The sequence below is a fragment of the Bos javanicus genome, chromosome 12 (genome assembly GCF_032452875.1).
Source record: "Bos javanicus breed banteng chromosome 12, ARS-OSU_banteng_1.0, whole genome shotgun sequence".
NCBI lineage: Eukaryota > Metazoa > Chordata > Mammalia > Artiodactyla > Bovidae > Bos > Bos javanicus.
Window position 1 is genome coordinate 11,860,827 of NC_083879.1, and position 27,721 is coordinate 11,888,547.

A 27,721-nucleotide genomic window follows, 5' to 3' on the forward strand; every position below is an offset into this window, starting at 1 on the left:
TCAGTCCTGAATATTCATTGGAAGGACTGATGCTGAAGCTGAAGCTCCAATACTTTGGCCACCTGATGGGAAGAACTGACTCATTTGAAAAACCCTGATGCTGGGAAAGGTTGAAGGCAAGAGGAGAAGGGGACAACAGAGGATGAGATGGTTGGATGGCATTGCCGACTTGATGGACATGAGCTTGAGCAAACTCTGGGAGTTGATGATGGCCAGGGAAGCCTGGCATGCTACAGTCCATGGGGCTGCAAAGAGTCAGGCAAGACTGAGTGACTGAACTGAATAGTATTGTGTATTTTTATTTTTTTAAATAAAGTATTCAGAGATAAACTCTGAACTATTTATGATAAAAAAGATAGAAAATCTTGAATTAGCTAAAAACAAAAAACTCAGGGTTGGGAACTAGGAAGGGAGTCAGATTTTCTTCTTGAAGTTGAGAGAATAGGTCCACAGATTCACTACATGTTTCTATTTTTGTTTATGTTTGAAAAGTTTCATAATAAAAAGTTTAAGAAAAACTTTGCTGTTGCTGTTCAGTAGTTAAGTCATGTCTGACTCTTTGTAACCTCATGGACTACATCTTGCCAGGCTCCTCTGTACTTCACTATCTCCTGGAGTTTGCTCAGATGCATGTCCATTGAGTCGGGGTGATGATATCTAAACATCTCATCCTCTGCTGCCCGCTTCTTCTCCTGCCTTCAATCTTTCCCAGCATCAGGGTCTTTTCCAATGAGTTAGTTCTTTGCATCAGGTGGCCAAAGCATTGGAGCTTCAGCTTCAGCATCAGTCCTTCCAGTGATTATTCAGGACTGATTTCCTTTAGGATGGACTGGTTGGATCTCCTTGCTGTCCAAGGGACTCTCAAGAGTCTTCAACACCACAATTGGAAATCATCAGTTCTTTGATGCTCAGTCTTCTTTATGGTCCAACTCTCACATCCATATATGACTACTGGAAAAACCACAGCTTTGACAATATGGACATTTGTCAGCAAAGTAATGCCTCTGCTTTTTAATGTGCTATCTAGGTTTGTCATAGCTTTTCTTCCAAGGAACAAGGGTCCTTTAATTTCAAGGCTGCAGTCACCATCTGCAGTGATTTTGGAGCCCAAGAAATTAAAATCTGTCACTGTTCCCACTTTTTCCCCACATATTTGCCATGAAGTGATGGGACTGGATGCCAGACTTTAGTAGTACTAAACTGAATACTCATCAAATGGGACTATTACTACACAAAAGTAGAAAGCAACATTTTTCTGTGTTTTCTGTCTTTTTCAGGGTCTCCACATGCTTTTATTTCATCCTCTCCTTTCTCATCCCCTTGTCCAGCTCCTCTGTATTTGAAGTACCTTCTGGTACTCTTTCACTTGGATTTGGATTCTTCTCTGCAGCATTTAGTAGAGGTGTATGGTGTCTCAGATGGTAAAGAAGCTGCCTGCGATGCGGGGGACCTGGGTTCGATCCCTGGGTCGGGAAGATTCCCTGGAGAAGGGAATGGCAACCCACTCCAGTATTCTTGCCTGGAGAATCCCATGGACAGAGAAGACTGGCGGGCTACAGTCCAAGGGGTTGCAAAGAGTCAGACACGACGAAGTGAGTAATGCGTTCACGGTTTTCTCAGTTCCCTTCTCCACTTTTTCTCTCTCCTCCCTTATATCCACTAAATTTAGTTGCCTTATTATCACAGATGCTCCCTAATTTCTTTATCCTGTGGGGTAACTGTATTTAACAGAACCAGATTCCTCACTGTCTATCATGGGAATTAGAGAAGGGGTTCTACACTTGCACCCAAGCATGACTTACAATTGGAGAAGTAAATGGTAACCCACTCCAGTATTCTTGCCTAGAGAGTTCCAAGGACAGAGGAGACTGGCAGGCTACAGTTCATGGCACTGCAAGAGTCAGACACGACTTAGTGACCAAACCACCACCACGACTTACAAGTCCTTCTGTGTGAATTGCTCTATTCACTTGCCCACTTACACAAAAACTGAGAAAGGGCTGGTGAGATTTTCAGTGTGGGAACAACAGGAACTCATTGGTTGGGAAGGAGAAGATGATGTGTATCTAATTATTCGGTTCCTTTCCCAAATAAATATTTATTGTTTACATGAAATGTAAAATTAAAACTGTGTCTTAATTCTAACAAGATCTTGCATTATTGGATTGCTCCCACCTTTTTTTTGAGCAGTTTAAATTGTTTCCATTCCTAACATCATTTGTCCTTGCAACCTCTGTGAGAGGAAGGGGGAAGGGAGCCACCTATCACCAGAAGAACAGACTGACGCACGGCGAGGAGAAATCAACTGTTGGAGGTCTCCAGGGAAGCCGGCAGAAGGGCTGGGGGTGACACTTGTCGAACCTGCCTGCTGAGTACACGAGGGCCCGAAGCCTTGCAGGCTTTCCTGAGGGTGTGTCCGCAGGGACCTGAGTTTTTGTCCCCATTGTTCTGGACTGTTTACTTGCAGGATGTTTAAGCCCAGCAGATAATGTAATACCAGATGTCCTGCATGGGAGGAATTTCGGAACTCGTGGACGCTGGAGAGCATGGTTTATCTGAACTGTGCCCAGCTCCTTCTGTGGAGCCCAACAGCGTAAATCTGCCTCCCAGACCATGACTCTCACCCTCAATCCCAAAGGAGATCTTCCTGGTTCTTAGGTACTTGTCACTTTGAGCTGAAGAACCCAGGTGGATGTCCAGGGAAAGGGTCATGAGGTTTCTTCTCATGTTCTAGATGATTCCAATCAGAGTGGCCCCACATGGTTCCAGAATGAAAGCTACAGGCTCATGGGCCTGGATCTCAAGGCCTCCACCCACTGACAGTCAACCCCACTTCCCACCAGCCCCAGCTGGTACCCTCTTTCTGGATATGGCTGGCTGTCTCCGCCACAGTCACTCTGCTCATCCTGGCTTGCTCACTTAGCTTTCCCTTCCTGGAAGGTCCAAATGCTGGCTGTGTTCAGGCCTCACCTCTCATCAGCCCAGTGACTTTCCCCTTCTCTATATTGCTGGAGGGCACAGCCTCTGTATCACGTGACTTCAGCACTCAACCAGGGTGAGTGTGAAAGTATGTGTGTGGGAGTGTGTGTGTGTGTGTGTGTGTGTGTGTGTATGCTAGTCCTGTCTCCACATAAATCTACAAGATTCCTGAGGGGCAGGAAGGGACCATCCCGGAATGTTATCTCAATTTGCTTTGTGGCCTGGGAATAGATGTGGATGGAATGATCTGACTTTAGTTTTTTCCACAGGGAAATACCTTTGGTTTTACTTTGTTAAAAGATTTATTTATTTATTTTTTTGATGTGGACTGTTTTTTAAAGTTTTCACTGAATTTGTGACAATATTGCTTCTGTTTTCTATGCTTTGGCTTTTTGGCCTTGAGGCATGTGGGATCGTAGCTCCCTAACCAGGGATCAACCTGCACTCCCTGCATTGGAAGGTGAAGCCTTAAGCACTGGACTGCCCAGGGAAGTCCCTGGTTTTACCTTCGAATGTGCTCAGTCCTTCCTCTATACCGTTATATGCAATTAATACATTTAAAAGGGCCTGAGCAGAAAGATCCAGGGATTGTGTTCACTCAGCTGTCTCCAATGGGGGGTGAGGTGGCAACGGGTTGCAGTTTGTGGTCTAAGTGGCTGCATAAAGTGGAGAATCACAGAACCCTGGGTCTGCCCAGGGTTTGCCGTGACGTTTCCCCGCTCCGGACGCGCTGGGGACCACCCACCTCTGTTGAAATGCTCTCTGGCCCATCTCTCTCGCAGCTCTCTTCACCTCCTCGGGAACAGCGTCTTTCTCGGCCTCAGAGACCTGGTAGACCGTGTGGCCTGCGTCCAGCCGGTAAGGACCTCCCTTGCCGCCCAGGCCTGCGGTGTCTCTTCCACCTGGGAGGAAACCATGAAGTCCAGGTGATTAGTCTGATCTAGACCACAAAAGAGCGGGGCTTTAAGGCAAGCCCATGAAGTAGATTAATTATACCTGTGTGCTGTGCTAAGTCCCTTAAGTCGTGTCTGACTCTTTGAGACACTATGGATTATAGTTTGCCAGCCTCCTCTGTCCATGGGATTTCCCAGGCAAGAATACTGGAGTGGGTTGCCATGCCCTTCTCCAGGGGATCTTCCCTGCCCAGGGAACAAAACCATGTCTCCCACGGCTCCTGCAGTGTAGGCACATTCTTTATCGCTGAGCCAGTGGGAAAACTAATAATTATTCAAATGACTTTCTCCTGGAAACACAAGGTGTCCCCTAGTTTAGGATGTTCTTCTTCTCCATCCAACTAATTCCAACCCATATGTCAAGGCTCAGTCCAAAATCTATGACCCCTGACTTGATGACAGCCACACAGGGATCAACACTCTTATGCCCTGCTTGTTATTCCTTAAATTTTTTCTTTTTTTTACCATCTATAGGATGAATGGGATTATATATCTTTGTAGCTCTGTACCTGTAAGAATGGCTTAAACACCATAAATACCTGATGTGTGTGCGCATGCAGTCGCCTCAGTCATATCCAACTCTGCGACAGGCTCCTCTGTCCATTGGGATTCTCCAGGCAAGAATACTGGAATGGGTTACCATGCCCTCTCCTCCAGCAGATCTTCCCAACCCAGGCTGAACTTGTGGCTCTTGCCTTGCAGGTAGATTCTCTACCTCTGAGCCACTGGGTAAGCCCCAAATACGTCGTATATATATGTTAATTAAATGAACAACACTCTTTCTTCACAGTAATCTGATTTTTCATTAAAATCAAAGAAAGATGGTCAGGGTATGGATATTGCTTCTGGTTTGCAAGTGGTAAAAATAAAGTGCAGAGAGGTTAAGTGACAGACATGTGAACTCATATCAGTGGCTGAGCCAAGATGAGAAGTCAGTTATACTTTGACTTTTAGCTTAGAATAACATGCAACAGATAAATACTGCCAGTTTCAGGACAGTTTTAAAACATAAACCCAAGTTTACATGCTTGTTGGGGAAGGAAATGGCAATCCACTCCAGTATTCTTGCCTGGAGAATCCCTTGGACAGAGGAGCCTGGTGGGCTACAGTCCATGGGGTCGCAAAGAGTTGGTCATGACTGAGCAATTAACCCTTTACATGCTTGTAAATGTGTATTATGTAATACTGTATGTTGTAGGTATAAATTAAATGCCTAGAAGACTAGGTAGGTAATATTATAAGAAGTGGTGAGAACTTGGCTAACTAGAGAGGACTTGCCTTGTCTAAATATATTCAAATTCAAATCATCTTAAAACACGACTTGGACCACCAAAATACATATATTGCCTAGATTTGGGTCCTGGGTTACCAGTTTATTACCCCAGCTTTATGATGATTAAAATATTAGCAATTAGTTTCTTTTGTTCCTTTACACATAACTTGGGAACTTAGAAGGGATCCCAATATTGTAGGGGTAGCATAATCTTGTACATTATAGTGAAGTATTGATTAGTATAGTATACTGATAGTATTAATATGAACACTAGCATTATATAGTACAGTATTGTGTAGGTAAGTCAGACTGCCTGAGTTTGAATCCTGGTTCCAACATACTAGTCATGTGTCCTTGAGGGAAGTTCCCCAACCTCTCTGTGTCTCAGTCGCACTCAGCAAGGCACAAAATGAGAGCTCTATAAGGGACTTCTCTCACTATCATTATGTAGACAACTTCCAGTTGCATAGAGTGAGCTCATTTCTAAGTCTCATAAAGTGGAAATTTTGAAAGTGTTTAGGCTTTGGATAAATTATGCTACATTCTCCTTTTCTCCCTTGAAGGCTTAATTGGTAATAAGTTAAAAGCAACAACTCAGCATGCTCTGCTTCCCTTATCAAAGTCCAGGTAGGTCATTTCCTTTTGGGAAATACCATGAGAACAGCCCATTAATTATAGTATTTTTATCCTTTGATTCCAGCACATCTTATTTCTTTTTTATTTAGAAATTGCTGGTGGAAAATTCCACCTTGGATGTGTGTGACTCCTGGTTGTCGCTTATGGATGGTCAATGGGCGGGAAGGACTATGGTCATGAGATTCAGGGGTGGAAATGCTGTCCTGAGACCTGACTCCCTTTCTACCGGAGGTGCTCCTTAGTTATGCGTAGGTCATAAATGAGAACTTAAAACTTCCCAGGTGCTGAGATGAGATTGTTTCTGGTGAAAGGAGGGGATGACCTATAACCGTCTAGAGGCTGGTGTGATGACAATCAGTCCCTTGGCAAAGTCAGATGGGGGTGGAGAAGATGTGAGGGTGGAATTCTTCACAACCTGCACTTCCAAGAAGGCTTTAATTTGAACTCGTGACTCCTGAGTGTGAGCTCAGCTGTGTCCAACTCTTTGCGACCCCATGGACTAGAGAAGCCTGGCAGGCTTCTCTGTCTATGGAATTTTCCAGGCAAGAATACTGGAGGGGGTTGGCATGCCCTTCTCCAGGGAATCTTCCCAACCCAGAGATTGAACCCATGTCTCTTGCATCTCCTGCACTGGCAGGCAGGTTCTTTACCACTGGTGGCAAAATGAAAAGGCTTGCCAGAGAGTCTAGATCCCAAGGTATAATATTGAAACTAACCCTGGATATCCTAAATCTGTGAAGATAAGGGGGAGAAAGACAGCGGAGGGGTTTTGATGATGAAAAAGGAATCAAATGATTCATGTAATCAAAGGATTACCTTCAGTGCAGAGAATTCTGAGGCAGAGAGGGACAAATAGAAAAAGAATTTGTAGCGAAAGAGCCTTGATAGATTGACAACCCGGCTGGGAAGTAAAAGCAGGGTCATCAGCCCGGACTATAAGATATACGAGCTGGTAGACACGAGCTGAATAACAAGCGAGCACCTCCGCTCCAGAGTAAGTAGCCCATGGCTGGGAAGCCTGCATCTGGCCAGCGCATCCCACAGTGCATTCCACAGGGATTAAATCCTGCTGGCTTGACACTAACTTCCAGATCAAAGGCCATTTCTAAAAATATCCTTCCTTTCAAGCTGATGCCTGATGCATAAACAGAGCCAGCGAGGGGCCCACGGGCCTGCTGGATACCACATTGTCCCCGCACGGTAGCCCATTTCCTCCCGAGGCTGTCAAGGCCAAGGAGCACAGACTGTCCCCAGCGAAGATGGAGCATGGAGCTCGTGCTGGCACAGCTCACAGCCGCGATAAGATCAGACGGTGTGCACAGTCTGGCCCTATTCCTGCGGCCCCACAGCTGTGTCGCTCCAGCTGCTGCAGAGGAAGGAGGAAGGCCGTGGTCCTGGCTGGGAACAATGCTCTTGACAGGCAGCCAAGAGGAAAGGACGGACCCCAGCCATCGACTCAGACCACAGCCATCTCTCTTATCACAGAACCCTGCAGCCTCGACGTACTCTCTTCTGAGATATGGAAGACAAGGACCATGTCTTTTCAAAGTCAGCTGGTCCAGAAAGAATTTACTGTCGATTTCTGGCATGGTCCCAAGGACAGGGAATTTAAAAGAGGGGATTAACACTTTTAATGAATGCATTTTTCATGCCAGGTCTTGAGCGCAGCGCTTTGCAGTCATAATCTTACTGAATCCTCATCACAATCTTGAGAGGCAGTTCATAGTAGGCCCCTTTGATGAATGAGGACCAGAACAGCCTGAGGTTAGGGGGTTGCTACCTCTGACTGTCTGCTGAGTCTGCAGGGCTCCAAATGCCAGGGCTTTTCCGTGTCTTAAAATCACGCTGCGTCAGAGGGCAGAAGCACACTCCAGCTGACTAATGGGGTTGGAGGAGAAGGCAAACTGATTCCTGAGCCTTCTTGGGGCTGGTGGGCTGTCCACATGGGCTCACGAAGTCTCTGGAAGCCTGACCCAGGAAAGTGCCCGTACTACCAACCTGTGCCGCCAGCCCAAGTGTTACCACCCACATGTGGCATGTTGTCTGGGTCCTCCTTCCCGTGTTTGGGGGAACTCACGTCTTCACCGCTCTCTCTTTCGATTGTTATCTAAAAATGAAGAAATTAGACATTATCACTCTTTCGTGACCAAGGTCAGGACCTGCAGGACAGAAAGAAGGACTGTTTCTCCCTAAGTCCTTAAGGTAGCTCATAACCTGATAGATGCTGTTGATAGATGCTCATGATAGATGCTGTTCGTGTCTGGCAAAATTTCACCAGATTTTACATCCATTGAGCTGGGAAGGAAACAAATATAATTATAAAAAATATTCTTTACAAAAAAAAGAAGTTAGACTGGATCATGGGGCTTCCCAGGTGGCGCTGGTGGTAAAGAACCCACCAGTCAATGCAAGAGATACAAGAGACAAGGGTTCAATCCCTGAGTTGGGATGATCTCCTGGAGAAGGGAATGGCAATTCACTACAAGACTATTCTTGTCTGGAGAATTCCATGGACAGAGGAGCCTAGTGGACTATAGTCCACCTGGTCCAGCTGAGTCATGGCAGATAAACATTCACCTATTTAATTTTCAAAGAAATCCCATTCCTCAGAAAAAGGCTATTTTATACGAAATATATGATAAAAGAAACCCAGAAAATATACCTTTGTGTGCTTCACTGATATATGTTGTGTGCACAGAGACTAAAAACTGCTTATTTTCTGGGCCCGCTCTCATTTTATTATGGTGTTTATAGCTCTCCTAGTTCATCTCTATTTTAAAACTGGCCTTACTGTTCCTGCAGATCAAACAGAACAAGCGGCACTTGAGCCTTTCTCTTTGGGAGCCTGTGGCTCATTCATTGGTCCCTGATTTAATTCAGCACAGATTCACCAAAAGTACTGATAAGCACACAGGAGTTCCATCCCAGCAGTCAGCTCAGTAGATATTACTCCACGATAAAAAGCATTTGAAGCAGTCACATCCGTGTACCCTATGAGCCTGCTCCCAAATACAGTGATCTTCCGGGCAGACCAGATCAACTGTTTGTTCAAACAAGCCTTAATGGGAAATGTATTGGCAAGGTATCATCTGAAGTACCGTGAGGCCTACAAAAGCCATGAAGGGTTGGTCACTGCCCTCGAATTGCTCACAGTGGACCAGGGGAGCTTGGAAATGGACCTGGAGCATGACGCCAGGTCAGTCTTGAGAGCTGACCCATGCCTTCTTAGTGAGTGGACTTTTCATTCTGGATGTTAGGATAAACAAAGGTAGGTAGGTAATTTAAGGCCTTTGCAAATAAAATGGCTATCAAGAATGAATTCAACATAATTTCCATTGTGTTATATCCAGACTAGTTGATTTCAAATGTTATGACATTGTAACAAAATTTCAATTAACTGGACCTTTCTGCCCTTACCAGGGAAGCCCTGGTGGTTCAAATGGTAAAGAATCCGCCTGCAATGCAGGAGATGTGGGTTTGATCCCTGGGTCTGGAAGATCCCCTGGAGGAGGGCATGGCAACCCACTCCAGTATTCTTGCCTGAAGAATCCCATGGACAGAGGAGCCTGGAGGCTACAGTCCAGAGGGTTGTGAAAGAGAGGGACACGAGTGAGTAGTACACTTCTGCCTTTAGCTTTGGCAGCACTGACAGAGCTTTTGCCATAACTTCAGCATATTTTAAAATTTAGCAGCCAGGACGTGACAGTTGACATGAATTCCACACAAACCATCATGCTCCAAAAAAATGGGTGAAAATAAATTCTTCTTTTAAAAAATTAAACTGTGCAGAATAGCTAGCAACATTTAGAGAACAAATAAACATTTAAAGTACTTTCCCCAAAACTTGCCACCACTTTCTAACTTTTTTAGAGACAGTGTAAGAGATTCGTAGTAAATTAAAATATGTATACTGACTACAACAACTCTAGACCAGCACTAACTAATAAAATTTTCTGTGCTGATAGAAGTATGTATACTTGAGGCATCTAATATGGTAGCTTATTACGCAATGTACCTACTGAATACTTGATTTTTTAATTTTATTTAATTAATTAAAATTTAAGTTTGAAATTACCATATGTAGTCCATGACTATCTCACTGGACAGCACAGAATAAGGACAAGCTTGCCTCAGCCAGGAGATAATGTTTGGTTATCTTAGAAGTATCTTATAGATGTTTTCCATGAGAAATGAGAAAAATAAGAAACATTTCAAAATTGAGATAAGAGTTTTATTCTGTGTCAATTTAAGAAATCTACATAAAAGTTATGACTACAGTCTAATGGATTTTTTAAAAAAAATAATGGAACTTACATATGGAAATATATTTATTATAATAAGATGATAAGCTTTTTAATTCATGAAGATACATTTATTATAATAATGGTGTTCAAAACACTTCTGGAGTGCTTTAGGAAGGATCTGCAGAGTCCATGGCAGATTCTATTTTAATATCTTTAATGGTAGAAATTATGTATCCTTTAAAAATAGATTTGATTTTTAATAAATAGCTAAAGGATATTTGGAACTGATGTGTATGAACCAAATAGTTCTGATGTGTGTGAATTATTTGCTAATTTACTCTGTACTCTTAGGAAAGTCAATTAACTTCTCTGGGGCTAAACCTTCTCATCAGAAACTAAAAGGGGTTGAACTAAATAATTTCTCCCGTTCCACTTAACATTGACATGTTCTAACTGATTAAACAATTCAAAATCTGGTAAAAGAGGGGTTTTAGTCAAAATCAGGCACAATTATAAAACAATGAGACTAGTTTGCTTCATAAGAGTTGTGACACCTCTACAGGTCAATTCTAAAAGAGGAAGCTATAGAAATGGTCTGGGCCATGACAGCATTACTGGAGTAACTGTTCTTAACACCAGCCGTCACTTAGGGTGTGTGTATTACTTATTAAAAATAAATAAAAGAATAGATAAACAACAAAGTCCTACTGTATAGCACAGGGAACAATGGAAAAGAATAGAGAAATGAATGTGTATATACATACATATATATGTAACTGAGGCACTTTCTGTACAGTAGAAATTAACACAACATTGTAAACCAAGTATACTTCAGTACGAAACGGGCTTCTTTGGTGTCTCAGACAGTGAAGAATCTGCCTGCAATGTGGGAGACCCAGGTGTGATCCCAGGGTCAGCAAGATCCCCTGGAGGAGGGCATGGCAACCCACTCCAGTATTCTTGCCTGGAGAATCCCATGGACAGAGGAGCCTGGCGGGCTACAGTCCATGGGGTCGCAAAGAGTCAGACACTACTGAGAGACTAACAGTTTCACTTTCTTTCAATACAAAATAAATAAATAAAAGAACTTCAGAAGAGGTATAGAAAACAGAGTCCTAGGTGCCTTAGTAACTTTACTTTCATTAAAAAGCAATCTCCTTTAGACATTTCACTGCAGTTCAGATATCCTGCTGTAAGAGGATAGCCTTTTAAGAACAAGTATTAAAAATGACGGCACAAGGCAAAAGAAAAGGGCTCTCAAATAGCCCCCTCAGCTACCTGCGAAATCACACTCCTGAGCCTGTGAAGACACCTACAGTGGGCCATCAGGGAGGAGGAAAATTCGTGTGAACTGTCTGGGCAGAAAGGAACTGCTGTTCTTTGTCACCTGTGTGTCCTGCTGGGAACTGGCACGGTTCACGGTGCCAACAAGGCTGCTCCCTACCAACCCCAAATGGGAGTCTGGAGATGTTTCAAAATTGACAAATTCTTGACAAAAACACTCATCAGCCCAAACACAGTGGATTCCAGAAAAACACATACCATGAATTACCAAGGATACTTACTTAAAAGCAAGCATTTGGGGAGTTTATCTAATTCTGAGTCATGCTATGAATGCCATTGCCATCACAGGAGTCTATTTCTCTAGTCTATTTCTCTAGCTCCTCTGGGAAGAGCGCATCTGATAAGTGGTTTCCAAAGCCATTTTAGGGCATCCCTTACGTGAATTGACAATGATTCATAAAAGGTACGAGGCAGGAAGTCTAGGACAGTCCAGCCCAGACAGAAACTGCAACAGACACCGAGGAACGCATATCATTCGAGGAAGCTTGCTTCTTGGGGACAGAAAGATGCTCAGAGTTTCTGGTCATTCAGAAAGTTGATAAACTGCTGAACTATTTCAAGTATGTGTTGAGAAAGACTTGGAATGCATTTCCTTTGAGGACTGGTCTCATCTAGAAGGGCTTCCCTGGTGGCTCAGATGGTAAAGAATCCGCCTGCAATGCAGGAGACCTGGGCTTGCTCCCTGAGTTGCGAAGATCCCCTGGAGAAGGGAATGGCAACCCACTCCAGTATTTCAGCCTGGAGAAATCCATGGACAGAGGAGACTGGTGGGCTACAGTCCATGGGGTTGCAAAGGGTAAGGCAGAACTGAGTGGCTGACACTTTCACTTTTCATCTAGAAAGAGTTCAAACAAGTCAATCCAGTTACTGATATACACCCTACTTAAGTGAAGTGACTTAGCAGCAGTAAGTGTTCACTTACGGCTTTGCAGGAGGCGCTAATGTAAAGAACCTACCTACCAATGCAGGAGACAGGGTCTCCTGGGTCAGGAAGATTCCCTGGAAGAGGGCATGGCAACCCACTCCAGTATTCTTGCCTGGAGAATCCCATGGACAGAGGAGCCTAGTGGGCTACAGTTCATAGGTTTGCAAGAGTCGGACACAACTGAAGTGATTTAGCATGCACTCATGTGTTCACTCACATGGATCAAAATTTTGCCCCAAACACAAAATATCATAGACTCTTACAAGTGTTGATGCAAATTGATGCCCATGATGAGCTCTTTGCTGTGTTGGTCACAGCTGATGCATCCTACATCCTTTTAGATAAGCATGTTATAATCCAAAGTTGTCCTCTTTCATATGAATCAAGATGGAAAAACAAAACAAAGCATAGACCTTGTAAATTATAACTCATAAAAAATGTTCCAGAGTGAAGCAACCCAAACCCAAAGTAGTGGAGGGACATGACTCACGAAAGCCCTGTAATCCTAGGCAAGGCCCTATACTTTAGGCTCCTCCTCACACTCATGATTTTTTAAAAAATGTCAGTAAAACGATATAAATAGCCAGAACACACTCCTGGAAGGAAAGTGCGTTCTTGGAGGAATGACTGGACAACACAGCCGATTCTCATTTTCCAGCTGGAGACGAGGTGTGGCTAGGCAGGCGTTTGCAGCTGCCTCTCCAACATCCACGCCTCTTTCTCCTCTCTACACAGAAGTCAGATGAATCACCGTTAGCTGGGACGAGGCCCAGCTTTCCCATCGCCCTCTGCCAGCGATGTATCCGGGGAAGAAAGTCTGGGAGCCACGATGTAAGACAAATTCTGTTGGGAGGTTTCTGGGAAAGATTTTCCTCTCGGGTACAGAGCTCGCTCGCGGCCCTGCAGGGACTGGCTGCCCCTACCTTGCAGCATACACACGCTCGCTGGCTTGCACACGGAGTGATGACGTGGTGCTTCGAGCTGGGGAGTCCACCTGGTGACCACGGGGCAACGAGGAGGAGGTGGCAGAGGGGAGGACGGGGCGGGTGGTGTCCCTGATGACACCGCTGAGCTGCTCAATCAGCCACAGAGTCACTTACTTCCAGCTTCTACATCAGCAAATAATGTTATTAGACATAGGTTTTTTTTTTTAATATAAAGAACTTTTTATTTATTTATTTATTTTTGGCTGTGCTGGGTCTTTGTTGCTGTGGGGGCTCCTCTCTAGTTGCAGCGGCTTCTCTTGTTGCTGAGCACGGGCTCTAGGGCGCCCGGGCTTCAGGAGTTGCAGCGCATGGGCTCGGGAGCTGTGGTTTCCGGACTCTAGAGTACAGGCTCGACAGCTGTGGCACGCAGGCTTAGTTGTTTTGCAGCACGTGGGAACTTCCCGAGGTAGAGACTGCACCCACATCTCCGGCATTAGCAGGTGGATTCTTTACCACTGAGCCACCAGGGAAGCCCTGTCCTTATAGTTTAAGCTACTGTAAGTTGGGTTTTCTGCTACTTGGAGCCCAATGCATGCAAACTAACTTTTGATTCATTAATTAAAAGACAAATGAGAGGCAGTGGGGCAGGAGCCAAGGTCTCAATCTTTGCAGGATGTCCTACTTCCAGAAGACATGCTTTAAATTTTCTGATGTTGAAAACTGCCATGATAATATCAGAAATTCTACTTATTACAGTTGCCTATGATTTGATGCTGAAGAAGCTGAAGTTGAATGGTTCTATGAAGACCTACAAGATCTTTTAGAACTAACACCCAAAAAAGATGTCCTTTTCATTATAGGGGACTGGAATGCAAAAGTAGGAAGTCAAGAAACACCTGGAGTAACAGGCAAATTTGGCCTTGGAACATGGACTGAAGCAGGGCAAAGGCTAATAGAGTTTTGCCAAGAAAATGCACTGGTCATAACAAACACCCTCTTCCAACAACACAGGAGAAGACTATACATGGACATCACCAGATGGTCAACACCGAAATCAGATTGATTATATTCTTTGCAGCCAAAGATGGAGAAGCTGTATACAGTCAGTAAAAATAAGACCAGGAGCTGACTGTGGCTCAGACCATGAACTCCTTATTGCCAAATTCAGACTTAAATTGAAGAAAGTAGGGAAAACCACTAGACCATTCAGGTATGACCTAAATCAAATCCATTATGATTATACAGTGGAAGTGAGAAATAGATTTAAGGGCCTAGATCTGATAGAGTGCCTGATGAACTATGGAATGAGGTTAGTGACACTGTACAGGAGACAGGGATCAAGACCATCCTCAGGGAAAAGAAATGCAAAAAAGCAAAATGGCTGTCTGGGGGAGGCCTTACAAATAGCTGTGAAAAGAAGAGAAGCAAAAAGCAAAGGAGAAAAGGAAAGATATAAACATCTGAATGCAGAGTTCCAAAGAATAGCAAGAAGAGATAAGAAAGCCTTCTTCAGCAATCAATGCAAAGAAATAGAGGAAAACAACAGAATGGGAAAGACTAGGGATCTCTTCAAGAAAATCAGAGATACCAAAGGAACATTTCATGCAAAGATGGGCTCGATAAAGGACAGAAATGGTATGGACCTAACAGAAGCAGAAGATATTAAGAAGAGAAGGCAAGAATACACAGAAGAACTGTACAAAAAAGATCTTCATGACCCAGATAATCATGATGGTGTGATCACTGACCTAGAGCCAGACATCCTGGAATGTGAAGTCAAGTGGGCCTTAGAAAGCATCACTATGAACAAAGCTAGTGGAGGTGATGGAATTCCAGTTGAGCTATTTCAAATCCTGAAAGATGATGCTGTGAAAGTGCTGCACTCAATATGTCAGCAAATTTGGAAAACTCAGCAGGGGCCACAGGACTGGAAAAGGTCAGTTTTCATTCCCATCCCAAAGAAAGGCAATGTCAAAGAATGCTCAAACTACCACACAATTGCACTCATCTCACATGCTAGTAAAGTAATGCTCAAAATTCTCCAAGCCAGGCTTCAGCAATATGTGAACTGTGAACTTCCTGATGTTCAAGCTGGTTTTAGAAAGGCAGAGGAACCAGAGATCAAATTGCCAACATCCACTGGATCATGGAAAAAGCAAGAGAGTTCCAGAAAAGCATCTATTTCTGCTTTACTGACTATGCCAAAGCCTTTGACTGTGTGGATCACAATTAACTGTGGAAAATTCTGAAAGAGATGGGAATACCAGACCACCAGATCTGCCTCTTGAGAAATTTGTATGCAGGTCAGGAAGCAATAGTTAGAATTGGACATGGAACAACAGACTGGTTCCAAATAGGAAAAGGAGTTTGTCAAGGCTGTATATTGTCACCCTGTTTATTTAACTTATATGCAGAGTACCTCATGAGAAATGCTGGACTGGAAGAAACACAAGCTGGAATCAAGATTGCCGGGAGAAATATCAATAACCTCAGATATGCAGATGACACCCCCCTTATGGCAGAAAGTGAAGAGGAACTAAAAAGCCTCTTGATGAAAGTGAAAGAGGAGAGTGAAAAACCTGGCTTAAAACTCAACATTCAGAAAACGAAGATCATGGCATCTGGTCCCATCACTTCATGGGAAATAGATGGGGAAACAGTGGAAACAGTGTCAGACTTTATTTTTCTGAGCTCCAAAATCACTGCAGATGGTGACTGCAGCCATGAAATTAAAAGACGCTTACTCCTTGGAAGGAAAGTTATGACCAACCTAGGTAGCATATTCAAAAACAGAGACATTACTTTGCCAACAAAGGTTCGTCTAGTCAAGGCTATGGTTTTTCCTGTGGTCATGTATGGATGTGAGAGTTGGACTCTGAAGAAGGCTGAGCGCCGAAGAATTGATGCTTTTGAACTGTGGTGTTGGAGAAGACCTCTTGAGAGTCCCTTGGACTGCAAGGAGATCCAACCAGTCCATTCTGAAGGGGATCAGCCCTGGGATTTCTTTGGAAGGAATGATGCTGAATCTGAAACTCCAGTACTTTGGCCACCTCATGCAAGGAGCTGACTCACTGGAAAAGACTCTGATACTGGGAGGGATTGGGGGCAAGAGGAGAAGGGGACGACAGAGGGTGAGATGGCTGGATGGCATCACTGACTCGATGGACGTGAGTCTGGGTGAACTCCAGGAGTTGGTGATGGACAGGGAGGCCTGGCATGCTGCGATTCATGGGGTCGCAAAGAGTCGGACACGACTTAGCGACTGATCTGATCTGATCTGATCTGATGATTTGATGATTAGCAAGCAATTCAATGCACTCGATCATTCATTTTCTTATTCAAACATTTCTGTGTATGTTTATGGTACATTCACTACTCCCTGGAATATGGAGATAACAAGAAACAGGATCTTTGGTTCCAGGAAAATATTTTATAATGTAGAACAAAATCACAGCGCAGGGTAATACAGACCATAATAAGGTACTGAATACATTTGCCTAAAACATATTCTTGTCTGAGGTTATAAGAAAAATAGGGGCTTCCCAGGTGGTGCTAGTGGTAAAGAACCTGACTGCCAAAGTAAGGACACATAAGAGATGAAGGTTTGATCCCTGGGTCAGGAAGATCTCCTGGAGGAGGGCATGACAACCCATTTCCAGTATTCTTACCTAGAGAATCCCAAGGACAGAGGAGCCTGCTGGGATGCAGTCCATAGGGTTGCAAAGTTGGACACGACTGAAGCGACTTAGCATGCATGCATATGAAAAATATAAGAAATTTCTATTACAGATACGATGAAAGTCACATTAATATGTTCCTAGGTATGATGGTCTTTCAGATGAAGACAGCTGCTTTAAAAAAAAAGCAACAATTCCTTACCCGGTTTTCATAAACAACACGCGACTTCTACAACGATAACACATGATAAAACTACTGTTGTCCACAGACAGCTTCTTTGTGTTCCAGCTACAACCTCTGGCAAAGCCATCCAAGTATGTAATTCATCTCCAGTTTCCCCCTGGCTGGTGGCAACATTTTCTTTCACGTATTCAATGACCTCCTGTCCTCTTTAATCCTCTTAGTTCTTAAAAAGCAGGAGATGATCTAATTTGTGGTGATTAATATTAAAAAATGATCCTGTAGCTGATATTCATTCATACTAAATAATTCTCCCCCAAAGGGCATTCACATGGTAAGTGCTCTTATCACAAAAGTGGGAAATAAAGTCTAGGGACCAGCAAGCAGGCAGAGATGGGGGATGAGGTGGGGAGTTGATGGGGGCATGCTGGGACTGCTCCCTGGCCCTGAAGACAAGGCCTATGAGGTGAGCACCGACAGGCGACAGGCAGGAGGCGGGCCGTGGCTTGTCCCACAGCAATTCTTGTCTCTCTAGTCCTGAAGGAGCGGGCAGCTCTTTCTGCCTTAGGAAGGACTCCGGTCCTTTCTCACAGGCTTCTTCAAGTCCACCATCAGCTGTCCTTCCTGACCCTGCCTGCCCATTTCTTGAAACTCAACCCCACTCTCTCTGCTTGAACACTCCCAGAGACTTACGCATACTTCACTTTCTGGTATAAGTGATGAGGTTGATAAATACTTTAAAATACTTGAGACTGTAACCCCCGAACACCCTCCTTTCTCCACCTGCTGTGACGTTCTGGAATGCATCCCTGTGTGCATCCTATGTTATTTCTTTATCTGTGATCAAAGTTTCTGAAAAAGATCCTCCCCACGGGAACGACTCTTTTCATGAAATCCATTACTCTGCAACAAAAATACCCAGTCTGATTAAGGTGAACAATGTTTTATAGGTTTCACAGACTTGGGCTCACAAGAGGGCAAAAATAGCACTTTATGGATATTTTACCTTACCTTTATCTTTGCTGGCACAGTGACTTACACATACACGTGCTGTGCTGTGCTTAGTCACTTCCGTCACGTCTGACTCTCTGTGACCCCATGGACACAGCTCGCCAGGCTCCTCTGTCCATGGGATTCTCCAGGCAAGAATACTGGAGTGGGCTGCCATGCCCTCCTCCAGGGGATCTTTCTAATCCAGGGATTGAACCCAGGTCTCCTGCATTACAGGAGGATTCTTTGCCATCTGAGCCACGAGAGAAGCCCAAGAATACCAGAGTGGGTAGCCTACCCCTTCTCTAGGGGATCTTCCCAACCCAGGAGCTAAACCAGGGTCTCCTGCTTTGCAGGTGGATTCTTTACCTGCTGAGCTACCAGGGAAGCCCAGATGCCTAATAAATATGCATTAAATGCATGTGGGAGAGGCAGATAGGCAACAGAATGTAAGAGTTTCAGCTTCTGCATACAGTGCTCTTCACAATAAGCTGTTGGCACGAACTCCTCCTGCCAGCCTGTAACTGGCAAACAGCACAGCCGTGCTCAGCCACTGGTCAGCGGACAGCCATTGCCCGACAGGGGCAGGAAGCATGCGGCCCTGCTGGCCCCATGGCGTGGTTCTCAAATCCTGATCCTGCACTCCCCGCAGCCTGACTCTGATCCCTGCCTCGGCCTCAGCTCCAGTTTCTGGGGAGCCACCTGCCTGAGCTGACTCCGTGCCCCCCAGGTGTGTGGGCAGCGGCCTCTCTCCTGCTCTCTGGTCTAGACAGAGCTGTTGGAACGGCTGTCTACAATACAATGCAGAATCTGCCTAAAGCAACCTCAAACTTTACTTAGAGTCCTTACTCATCTCTTTCTTCTGCTTAAATTCAAATAGGAACAAAAGATGCAGAGGACTTTCGGAAAATTTGAGAATACAGAACATAGATAATGGAATCGAGAGGATGGTTCACGGATTAAGACGGTCTACGCACAAACCAATCTTTAAGGGAAACCAAATGTTGTTATCATTGTGTGTAGGTAGGTGACTGTCAAAAAGCCATGTTAGAAAATCACAAAAAATTGGCACGGCAACAGTTCCCTGGCAAGGACAAGCCAGCACAGATACCACCTGCTGCGACTGATCCTGCTGAGCGTTGTAAACCTTCTCACAGAACAGCTGCTGATTCAACTCAGAGAGAGTGACATGCGTGCTGAGCCACGCCAGTCGCGTCTGACTCTGCGGCCCCGTGGACTGCAGCCCACCAGGCTCCTCTGTCCATGGGACCCTCCAGGCAGGAATACTGGAGTGGGTTGCCATTTCCTTCTCCAGGGTCTCTTATAGTCTCCTGCATTAGCAGGCTAGTTCCTTACCACTAGCATCACCCGGGAAGCCCTCAGAGAGTGGAGGCAGGGAAAACTGTCAGGTCTTTGTATATCTACCTTCTCTATTTTTGCATCTTTTATTTTCCAGAGACTTCAAAAGGTTAACATTCAGCATTTGAGTCAATTCAAGCCCGGCCAACAGACATCCACAGCGAGGAAAAGGCTGGCCGCGCAAGGCCATCTCTGCTACGGCAAGGAGTGTGCAAATGCTTTCGTTCTGTGATACACACGGTGGCCCTGGCAAGAGACATCTACTGCCATGTGCTTTTATTATTACAGAAGCTAAATGATCTTTCCTGGCATTTCCTGGCCCAGGTGATTTCAGTCTTATACCCAAGCCTTGTGTTCCCTCCGAGAACACAAAATCTGTGTGGCAGTTTTAAAATCTATTGTGCTTTCCCTGTCAACAGGATTCTCTGAGATGTTAAGCTGCTGGGAAAAGGAAGGGTGGGTAGAAAAGCCACCCAACCACTAAGCTGGGGAACAGCAAAGGGGGTTTTAATAAGACCAGGTTCTAAAAATGCTTGGATGCACTGACCAGAACTCCATGCAAACACATGTAGCTTGGGGGAACTCTTTTCTGAAAATAGGAACGCTAACTGAATCAGTGTGGACAGGTTATCATAGCATCCTCCTCGTGGAGATTTCCAGCATCAAACATTTTTGGCAAACGGTTTTCTGTTTCGCTTGTGTTAAAGTCAGGTTATGTCAGCAGCCATCGTTTCTTTCAGCTATTCTTCATACCATTGTTGGTTCATCATCTTAGATTCTAGTCCTGTTTATGAAGTCATTGTCTCCTGATGTTTACCCTGAGTTTCCTCCACCATTTCCTCAAAGCACATGGAGTTCTTGTAAAACCTGTGTTTTCACATCTAGCAAGACAGTCTTCCTCTGCTTCCAAAGGCCCAGCATTCTCTGCACTTTTGGACAACCACGGTGAGTTAAAACCATTAACCAGAAAAGAAAACAATGGCATCGAGAGGCTGTAGAGAAACAAGCTCTATGCACTGCACACACACGGAGCTCAGGAGGACGGCGTGTGTCGCTCGCTGGCTCAGAGTATTTACGGTTCTGTGCTCTGAGGCTCAGTGGCTGAGGGGCCCTTCCAGGCTGCTGCTGCAGCTCACAAACACCACTTGGAATGTGGGCAAAACACACACATGAAATAGCTAGAATGGATGCCTTTATTGTGTGCATATATAACAGGCATTTTTGTCCCTCTTTTAAAAAGTGTTTTTAATTGGAGGATAACTGCTTTACAATATTGTGCTGGTTTCTGCCATACGACAGTGTGAATCAGCTGTAAGTATACACATATCCTCTCTGTCTGGAGCCCACTTCCCCCACAATCCCACCCCTCTAGGTCATCACAGGGCACTGAGCTGAGCTCCCTGTGTTATATACTGCAGCTTCTCACTAGCTATCTATTTTATACATGGTAGTGTTCATGTCTCAAAGCTCCGCCTGCAATGTGGGGGACCTGGTTTGGAAAGGTCTGCTGGAGAAGGGAAAGGCTACCCACTCCAGTATTCTGGCCTGGAGAATTCCATGGACTGTATATTCCATGGGGTCGCAAAAGAGTCGGACACGACTGAGCGACTTTAGGGCTTAGGGCTCCCTCCTCTGCTGTGTCCACAGGTCCATTTTATACATGTGCATCTCCATCCTGGCCCTCAAATAGGTTCATCAGTATTATTTTTCTAGATTCCAATATATGTGTTAATATATGATATTTGTTTTTCTCTTTCTGACTTACTTCACTCTGTATAACAGTCTCTAGATTCATTCACCTCAGTTCAACAGATTCAAATTTGTTCCTTTTTATGGGTGAGTAATATTCCATTGTGTATATGTGCCACAGCTTCTTTATCCATTCATCTGTTGATGGACATCTAGGTTGCTTCCATGTCCTGGCTATTGTAAATACCATACACACATTTTTAAAGAAAATATTTCTGGGACTTCTCTGGTGGTCCCAGGGTTAAGAATCCACCCACCAATGCAGGGGAACATGGGTTTGATCCCCAGCCTGCAAAGATTCACATGCCATGGGAAGATACCCATGCACCACAACTCCTGAGTCTGTGCTCTAGAGGCCAAAAGCCAAAAACTACTAATGCCTGTGGACCTAGAGCCTGTGCTCCACAACAAGAGAAATCATGGCAACTAGAGAAAGCCTGCATGCAGCAACAAAGGCTCAGGGAAGCCAGAAACAAAAAATAAAGTAAAATAGAGAAAATATTTCTTTAAGTGGTAAATAGCATTGTTGGAATCAGTGCTATAGAGGCAAATATGACCAGATATAGAACCTGGCGTCAGTTCTACACTGTGAACATCCAGAGGCCCTCTCGGTCATATCAGTGTAGCTCCCTGTCTTTGGGTATCACAGACGCTCAGAAAATGTGTAGTAAATACATGAATGGCTGCATGACAGGCATCGCCACTGTGGCCACCCCAAAGCTACACAGTGGCTCTAGTGGGGTACATGCCACCAAGAATATATAGAAGCCTGATAGCTGCTCTCCTGAACTGAAGGAGGCAAGTTAGAAAGCAGGACATTTGGGAGAGAAGAAAAGAATACCACTGAGTTTCGCTTTGCTAGACAGTCAGTCAGTTCAGTCGCTCAGTCATATCCGACTCTTTGCAATCCCATGGACTGCAGCACGCCAGGCCTCCCTGTCTATCATCAACTCCCGGAGTTCAACTCATGTCCATTGAGTCACTGATGCCATCTAACCATCTCATCCTCTGTCGTCCCTTTCTCCTCCTGCCTTCAATCTTTCCCAACATCAGGATCTTTTCCAATGAATTAGCATCAGTCCTCAGCTTCAGCATCAGTCCTTCCAATGAATATTCAGGACTGACTGATATCTTTTAGGATGGACTGGTTGGATCGTGTTGCAGTCCAAGGGACTCTCAAGAGTCTTCTCAGCACCAAAGTTCAAAAGCATCAATTCTTTGGTGCTCAGCTTTCTTTATAGTCCAACTCTCACATCCATACATGACTACTGGAAAAACCATAGCTTTAACTAGACGGACCCTTTGTCAGCAAAGTAATGTCTCTGATTTTTAATATACTGTCTGGGTTTGTCATAGCCTTTTTTCCAACAAGCAACTGTCTTTTAACTTCATGGCTGCAGTCACTATCTGCAGTGATTTTGGAGCCCAAGAAAATAATGTCTGTCACTGTTTTCATTGTTCCCCATCTATTTGCTATGAAGTGATGGGACAGGACGCCATGATTTTATTTTTTTCAATGTTGAGTTTTCAGTCAACTTTTTCACTTTCCTGTTTGAACCATGAACTTAGAACCTCAAATACCTTAGGGTAAAATAAAGCTTTCTAATGAAATTAAGGGCAGAATTATAAGACACAAATTACATTACATATCAGTGATATTAGAGCTACCTGGTAATTGGATACAAACGATTCCTGGAATGACTGTAACTGATTGGGGGTTTATATAATATACACGAGTTGGTCATCTTCTCTGCTGTGTTAGTGCTACAGTTTCTTTAACAGCATTTCTCTGCCCATTTCCTGTTTACACCTGGGAACTCTAACTCCCTTCTGGACAGAGTCCTGGACTCTGTGCCAGCAAGCTCCCTCAGCATTCGTCTCGGGGCTCCCCTCCCTCTCCTTGAGCCCCAACTCCACTAAGCTCACTCTGTGCCCCCATTTGAGGACTCCCCCCAGCAGCGCCATCTTGGGGTTCTGGGAGGCCAAGTGTAGAAGGCAGCGCAAATTTCAGGACGTGCAGCTGTGTATGTGCGGCCATGACCTGGTCACCTGGAGATGAAAGGGGTCATCGAAGGGAACTGGAGAGAACATAGCACAGAGTCCAGAAACCCCAGGTTAACGTGGGGCCCTGGGGCTGAACTGCGGGGAGCTGGGTGGCCGCTATATTTCCTGTGTACTGCCCACGTCTCCTCTGTCTCCTGCAATGTGACTCTAATTCTTTACACCTGGGAATGTTTCTATCCTGTCTCCTTCCACTGACAGCACGTACCCTAGCTGCTAACACAGTGTGGGATTCTGGCTGTGCAGCCAGGCAAGGCAACTTAACACCAGCCTGGTTTTAAGCAACATGCTTTATGGCCCATTTTTTACTTGAAGGCAATGGCAACCCACTCCAGTATTCTTGCCTGGAAAATCTCATGGATGGAGGAGCCTGGTAGGCTTCAGTCCATGGGGTCGCTGAGTCGGACATGACTGAGTGACTTCACTTTCACTTTTCACTTTCATGCATTGGAGAAGGAAATGGCAACCCACTCCAGTGTTCTTGCCTGGAGAATCCCAGGGACGGGGGAGCTTGGTGGGCTGCCGTCTATGGGTCACACAGAGTCGGACACGACTGACGTGACTTAGCAGTAGCAGACCTGTCTTAATGCCATTTGTAGGATGAGTGAGTTTAATGTAGTTAGAGAATGAGGCTGGGCATCTGTAAGGCACAGATTTCAAGTGAAGGAAAGTGCCTGAGGGGACGGAAGCAGTGTCTGAGAGGAGGGAGTGTGCAGCAGAGCGGGGACTGGCCTGAATGCCAAAGCCTCAATTCCAACCCAGTGTGGCCCCTCACTCATGGGGTCATCCTGGGGAAGTCACTCAGCCTTTCTGGGCCTGAGTTTTCTCATTTCAAAATGAAACACCAAAGCAAATTCTTTCTAGTTCTAAGTTTGGGGTTTCTGTTGCTGTCTATCTGCACATCGCGGTGTCTGCATTGCGGGGCCTGGGCTGTCTCCAGCTGCCACGCTCCAGAGCGCGTGGGCTCAGTGGGTGCAGGGCCCGGGAGTCTCCAGCTGCCGTGCTCCAGAGCGCGTGGGCTCAGTGGCTGCAGGGCCCGGGAGTCTCTAGCCGCGGAGCCTGGCGTTAGTTGCCCCGTGGCACATGCGAAGTTAGTTTCCCGACCGGGGATCAAACCCGTGTCCCCTGCAGGGGAAGGTGGATTCCCAACAAGTGGACCATGGGGGAAGTCTCTGCTTCTAAGTTCCTTACAAATAGGATCCTTGTCTACATTTGTTTCAATCCTAAAGTTTAAGAAATATGAGTTGTCATCAGAAATTTGAGTAAAATGAAAGTTGTATAAAGAATACTTTGATATAATCATGTTAAGTTTGTTTTTTTCTTCAAATTGATTCACTGAGACTTAAAAGAATTTTTTTTGAGAGGCAGCTCGATGTCATGGACAAAAAATATTTCAATGGAAATTAGAAGACTGGCTTTTGATCTTGGTTCTGGTGAAATAACTTTGGAGGAAGTTCCTTATCTTCTCTTGGCTTTCCTTAACCAGAAATCGAGGGGGAAGACTGGCAGAAGTGTGATGTAAGTACATCACATGGTTCTTCTGGTTGATAATGTTTTACATACTCATTATAATAATTACATAATTATTGTACTCATTATAACATTGGCTTAAACAAAATTCCAGTACAAACCTATTGAGGGGATGTATGATATAGTGGGTTTGGAAGATATTAACTGTGTATCTTATAGTCGGGATGGGAAACTGAAAGAGAGCTAAATCTTGAATGCACATTGTTGAGGTCAAAAGATAATGCTTAATGTAGAAAAATCAAGAAGAAACTTAAGTACATTATTTAAAGATATGGGGGAAAGAAATGAATCAGCAAAAAGAGGGAAAAGAGTTTGCTTCTGAGCTGTTTTTCAGGGCAAGTCTGTACATATATAACTTAGACGAACCTTCAAGTGCCTCTCTTCCTCCTTCCTGTCAGACTGCCTACCTGCCTGTGGTAGCCTTTAATAAAGCCCCAGCTGTGAGCAGGACTTCTGCTTGGTGCTAAGGACATAAAGACACAGGACCCAGCTTTGCACGTCATGGAGCTTCCAGCCAGGTGTGGATCTGTGCTTGTGAATCAGTGCAGAGAGTGGGTGGAGATCCATGCCAGGGTAAGTAAGCAGGACCTGTGAGCAGAATGTACTGGAAAGGCTCCTGAGGCTGGCTGTATCAGGGAAGGCTTCCTGGAAGAGGTAACACCCAAGAAGAATCTTGAAGGAACAGGAAGAGTTGCGAAGTCCAGGAGGCTGGGGATTTCAGGCAGAAAGAACAGCTGGAGGGGTGCTCAGCTGAACGCAAGGGATGAAGTGATCATTGACACAAAGAGCCCTTTGTCTCTGCTGATACAGCTCCTACAGCACAGGGACGATCTACCCGCAGTGCATACTCCCGGAGGTTTATGATGATGAAACGTCTCCTCCTTGGCGCAGACTGCCATGCCTAAGTGGAATAAGCTTATCAGAGCACACTGAGGTTTACGTGAAAACCCCCGGAATCCAAGAAGTTAGAGTCACACGCACTAGAGTAATAGCAAATGAGATTTGCGGGGTCCAGAAAAAACACTCGAGTGTGCTAAACACCAATGGGAAGAACCCAGAAAGGAGAGAGAGTGAAGACACCCGACAAAAAGGAGACAAAGGAGGCAGCAAAGTCTCTGCTCCCAGACGGGAGGACAGACTGGCCTTGGATGGGGAGGAGGGGGCGCTGGCATAGCTTTGGTGAGTGGGCTTCTATAACTGCACCTGGGGAGCTGGAGGAGCTGCATTCTGGTAGCTTCTGTTTTCTTTGGGAAGCAGGAGACTGAAACATTGTCAGAGAATATGGGAGAGTATAGCTTGAAGTCTGGAGAAAGTAGGGATTGGTGAGAATATTCTCCAGGCAAGAATACTAGAGTTGGTAGCCAACTCTAGTATTTCCTTCTCCAGTGGATCTTCCCAACCCAGGGATAGAGCCCAAGTCTCCTGTGTTGCAGGTGGACTCTTTTCCATCTGAGCCACCAGGGAAACTCCATTATTATGCATTCTAGGCTTAAGAGACTTTTTACAACAGTCAACATAATTTTGAAATTTCCCAACACATTCCTTTAAATGGAAGTTTTGTGGAATACAGTCATCTGTTTCAAGATTACTAAGTACCTATAAGATAGATACACTGGTTGTGGGGGGAAAAAAAAAAGAGATAAAGAAACTAGATGAATAAAATCCAAAACTATAATTTGGACAAATTGCAGGTATCTGGACATGAGGAAAGCAGTCCTGAAAATGACACCTTCTAGAAGTCGTTCCTGAATTTCTCAAACAACAGCTGCTTTCATTCTCCTAGGCTGTCACCATTCAAGCCTCCTCCACAGTGTCTTCTGTGACACAATACTCTTATTAACCCAGGTGTGGTTTTCCCTCTGCCATCCTCTGGGCACCTTAAAAGCACCAGCCCACAGCCCAGAGGCATAACTGAAACACACAGTGTGCCTTTCGATAAATGTTTGCAACCTTTGAAGTGGTTATGTACATCCAAGTGGCTTCCCAGGTGGCTCAGATGGTAAAGCATCTGCCTGCAATGCAGGAGACACCGGTTCATCCCTGCGTCAGGAAGATCCCCTGGGGAAGGACATGGCACCCACTCCAGTATCCTTGCCTGGAGAATCCCACAGACACAGGAGCCTGACAGGCTACAGCCCATGGGGTCACAAAGAGCTGGACCTGATTGAGCAACTTAACAACAGCAGCATATACATCCAAGAGGAAATGTTATCTGATTTATACAGACTGGCCTTATGCACATGCAGGTAAACTCTTGGGACATCAAGTGAGCTATCCTAAGAACAGAGGATTTCAGCAACAGCAACCTCTCAGCTAAGGGCTGGGCTGAGCTGGGAGCAACTGTGCTCCAATTTGGGCCGGGTCTCCACTCTGTTTTACCGTTTCAAGAGGGCTCCTCACAGGCCGGCAAAGAAAATTCAAGGAAATGAAACAACTCCCTCCCCCGCTCCTATTCTTCTTAGATACAAAAGACAGATAATTATCTAAAGTATTTCTCAATCTGAACAAAATGGAAACGTGACCTTTGGGTCTGTCTGCGGCAGAGCCTGCTCACGTCAGTGCTTGGAGCAGAAGTAAAGCAATGTGCAGGCTTGGGGAACGCTCTCGGGGGCCGGATTTTACTCTCCCTCACGTTTCACACACCATAAATAAAGAGAAATAGTTTACCAGGCAGCGGTACCCGAACAGCTCTGAGTCAGCCCGAGGGAGTGATAAAATTCTCCTGCTGGTAGACTTACACAAACCAAGATGCAATGAATTCTTCTGGATACTCCCTTTGCTCAATAAAGCTGAAAGTTTTAAACCTGAAAGATGGCTAGACTAAGAGGGAAAATAAATCAATCTGGCAAAAAGTAATCATTCAAAGTGTGGCGAGATTAACTGAAACAGAGGAG

At 45.0% G+C, this 27,721-nt stretch overlaps 1 protein-coding gene across 5 annotated transcripts in view; it reads right to left on the minus strand.

Annotated features, from left to right (window-relative positions):
• The window catches only part of VWA8 (von Willebrand factor A domain containing 8), a 401,675-nt gene that overhangs the window by 67,784 nt on the left and 306,170 nt on the right, over positions 1-27,721 (minus strand). For 4 of the 5 annotated variants that reach the window (XR_009739842.1, XM_061434477.1, XM_061434479.1 and 1 more), the window contains exons 38-39: positions 7,840-7,948; positions 3,725-3,881 (exon numbers count right to left, since the gene is read on the minus strand). Coding sequence is in view for 4 of the 5 variants with exons in the window: in XM_061434477.1 (XP_061290461.1) it covers positions 3,725-3,881; positions 7,840-7,948 (266 nt within the window). In the remaining variant the exon portion in view is untranslated. The remainder of the gene's footprint in view (positions 1-3,724; positions 3,882-7,839; positions 7,949-27,721) is intronic. The other variant, XM_061434481.1, reaches the window with a different exon arrangement.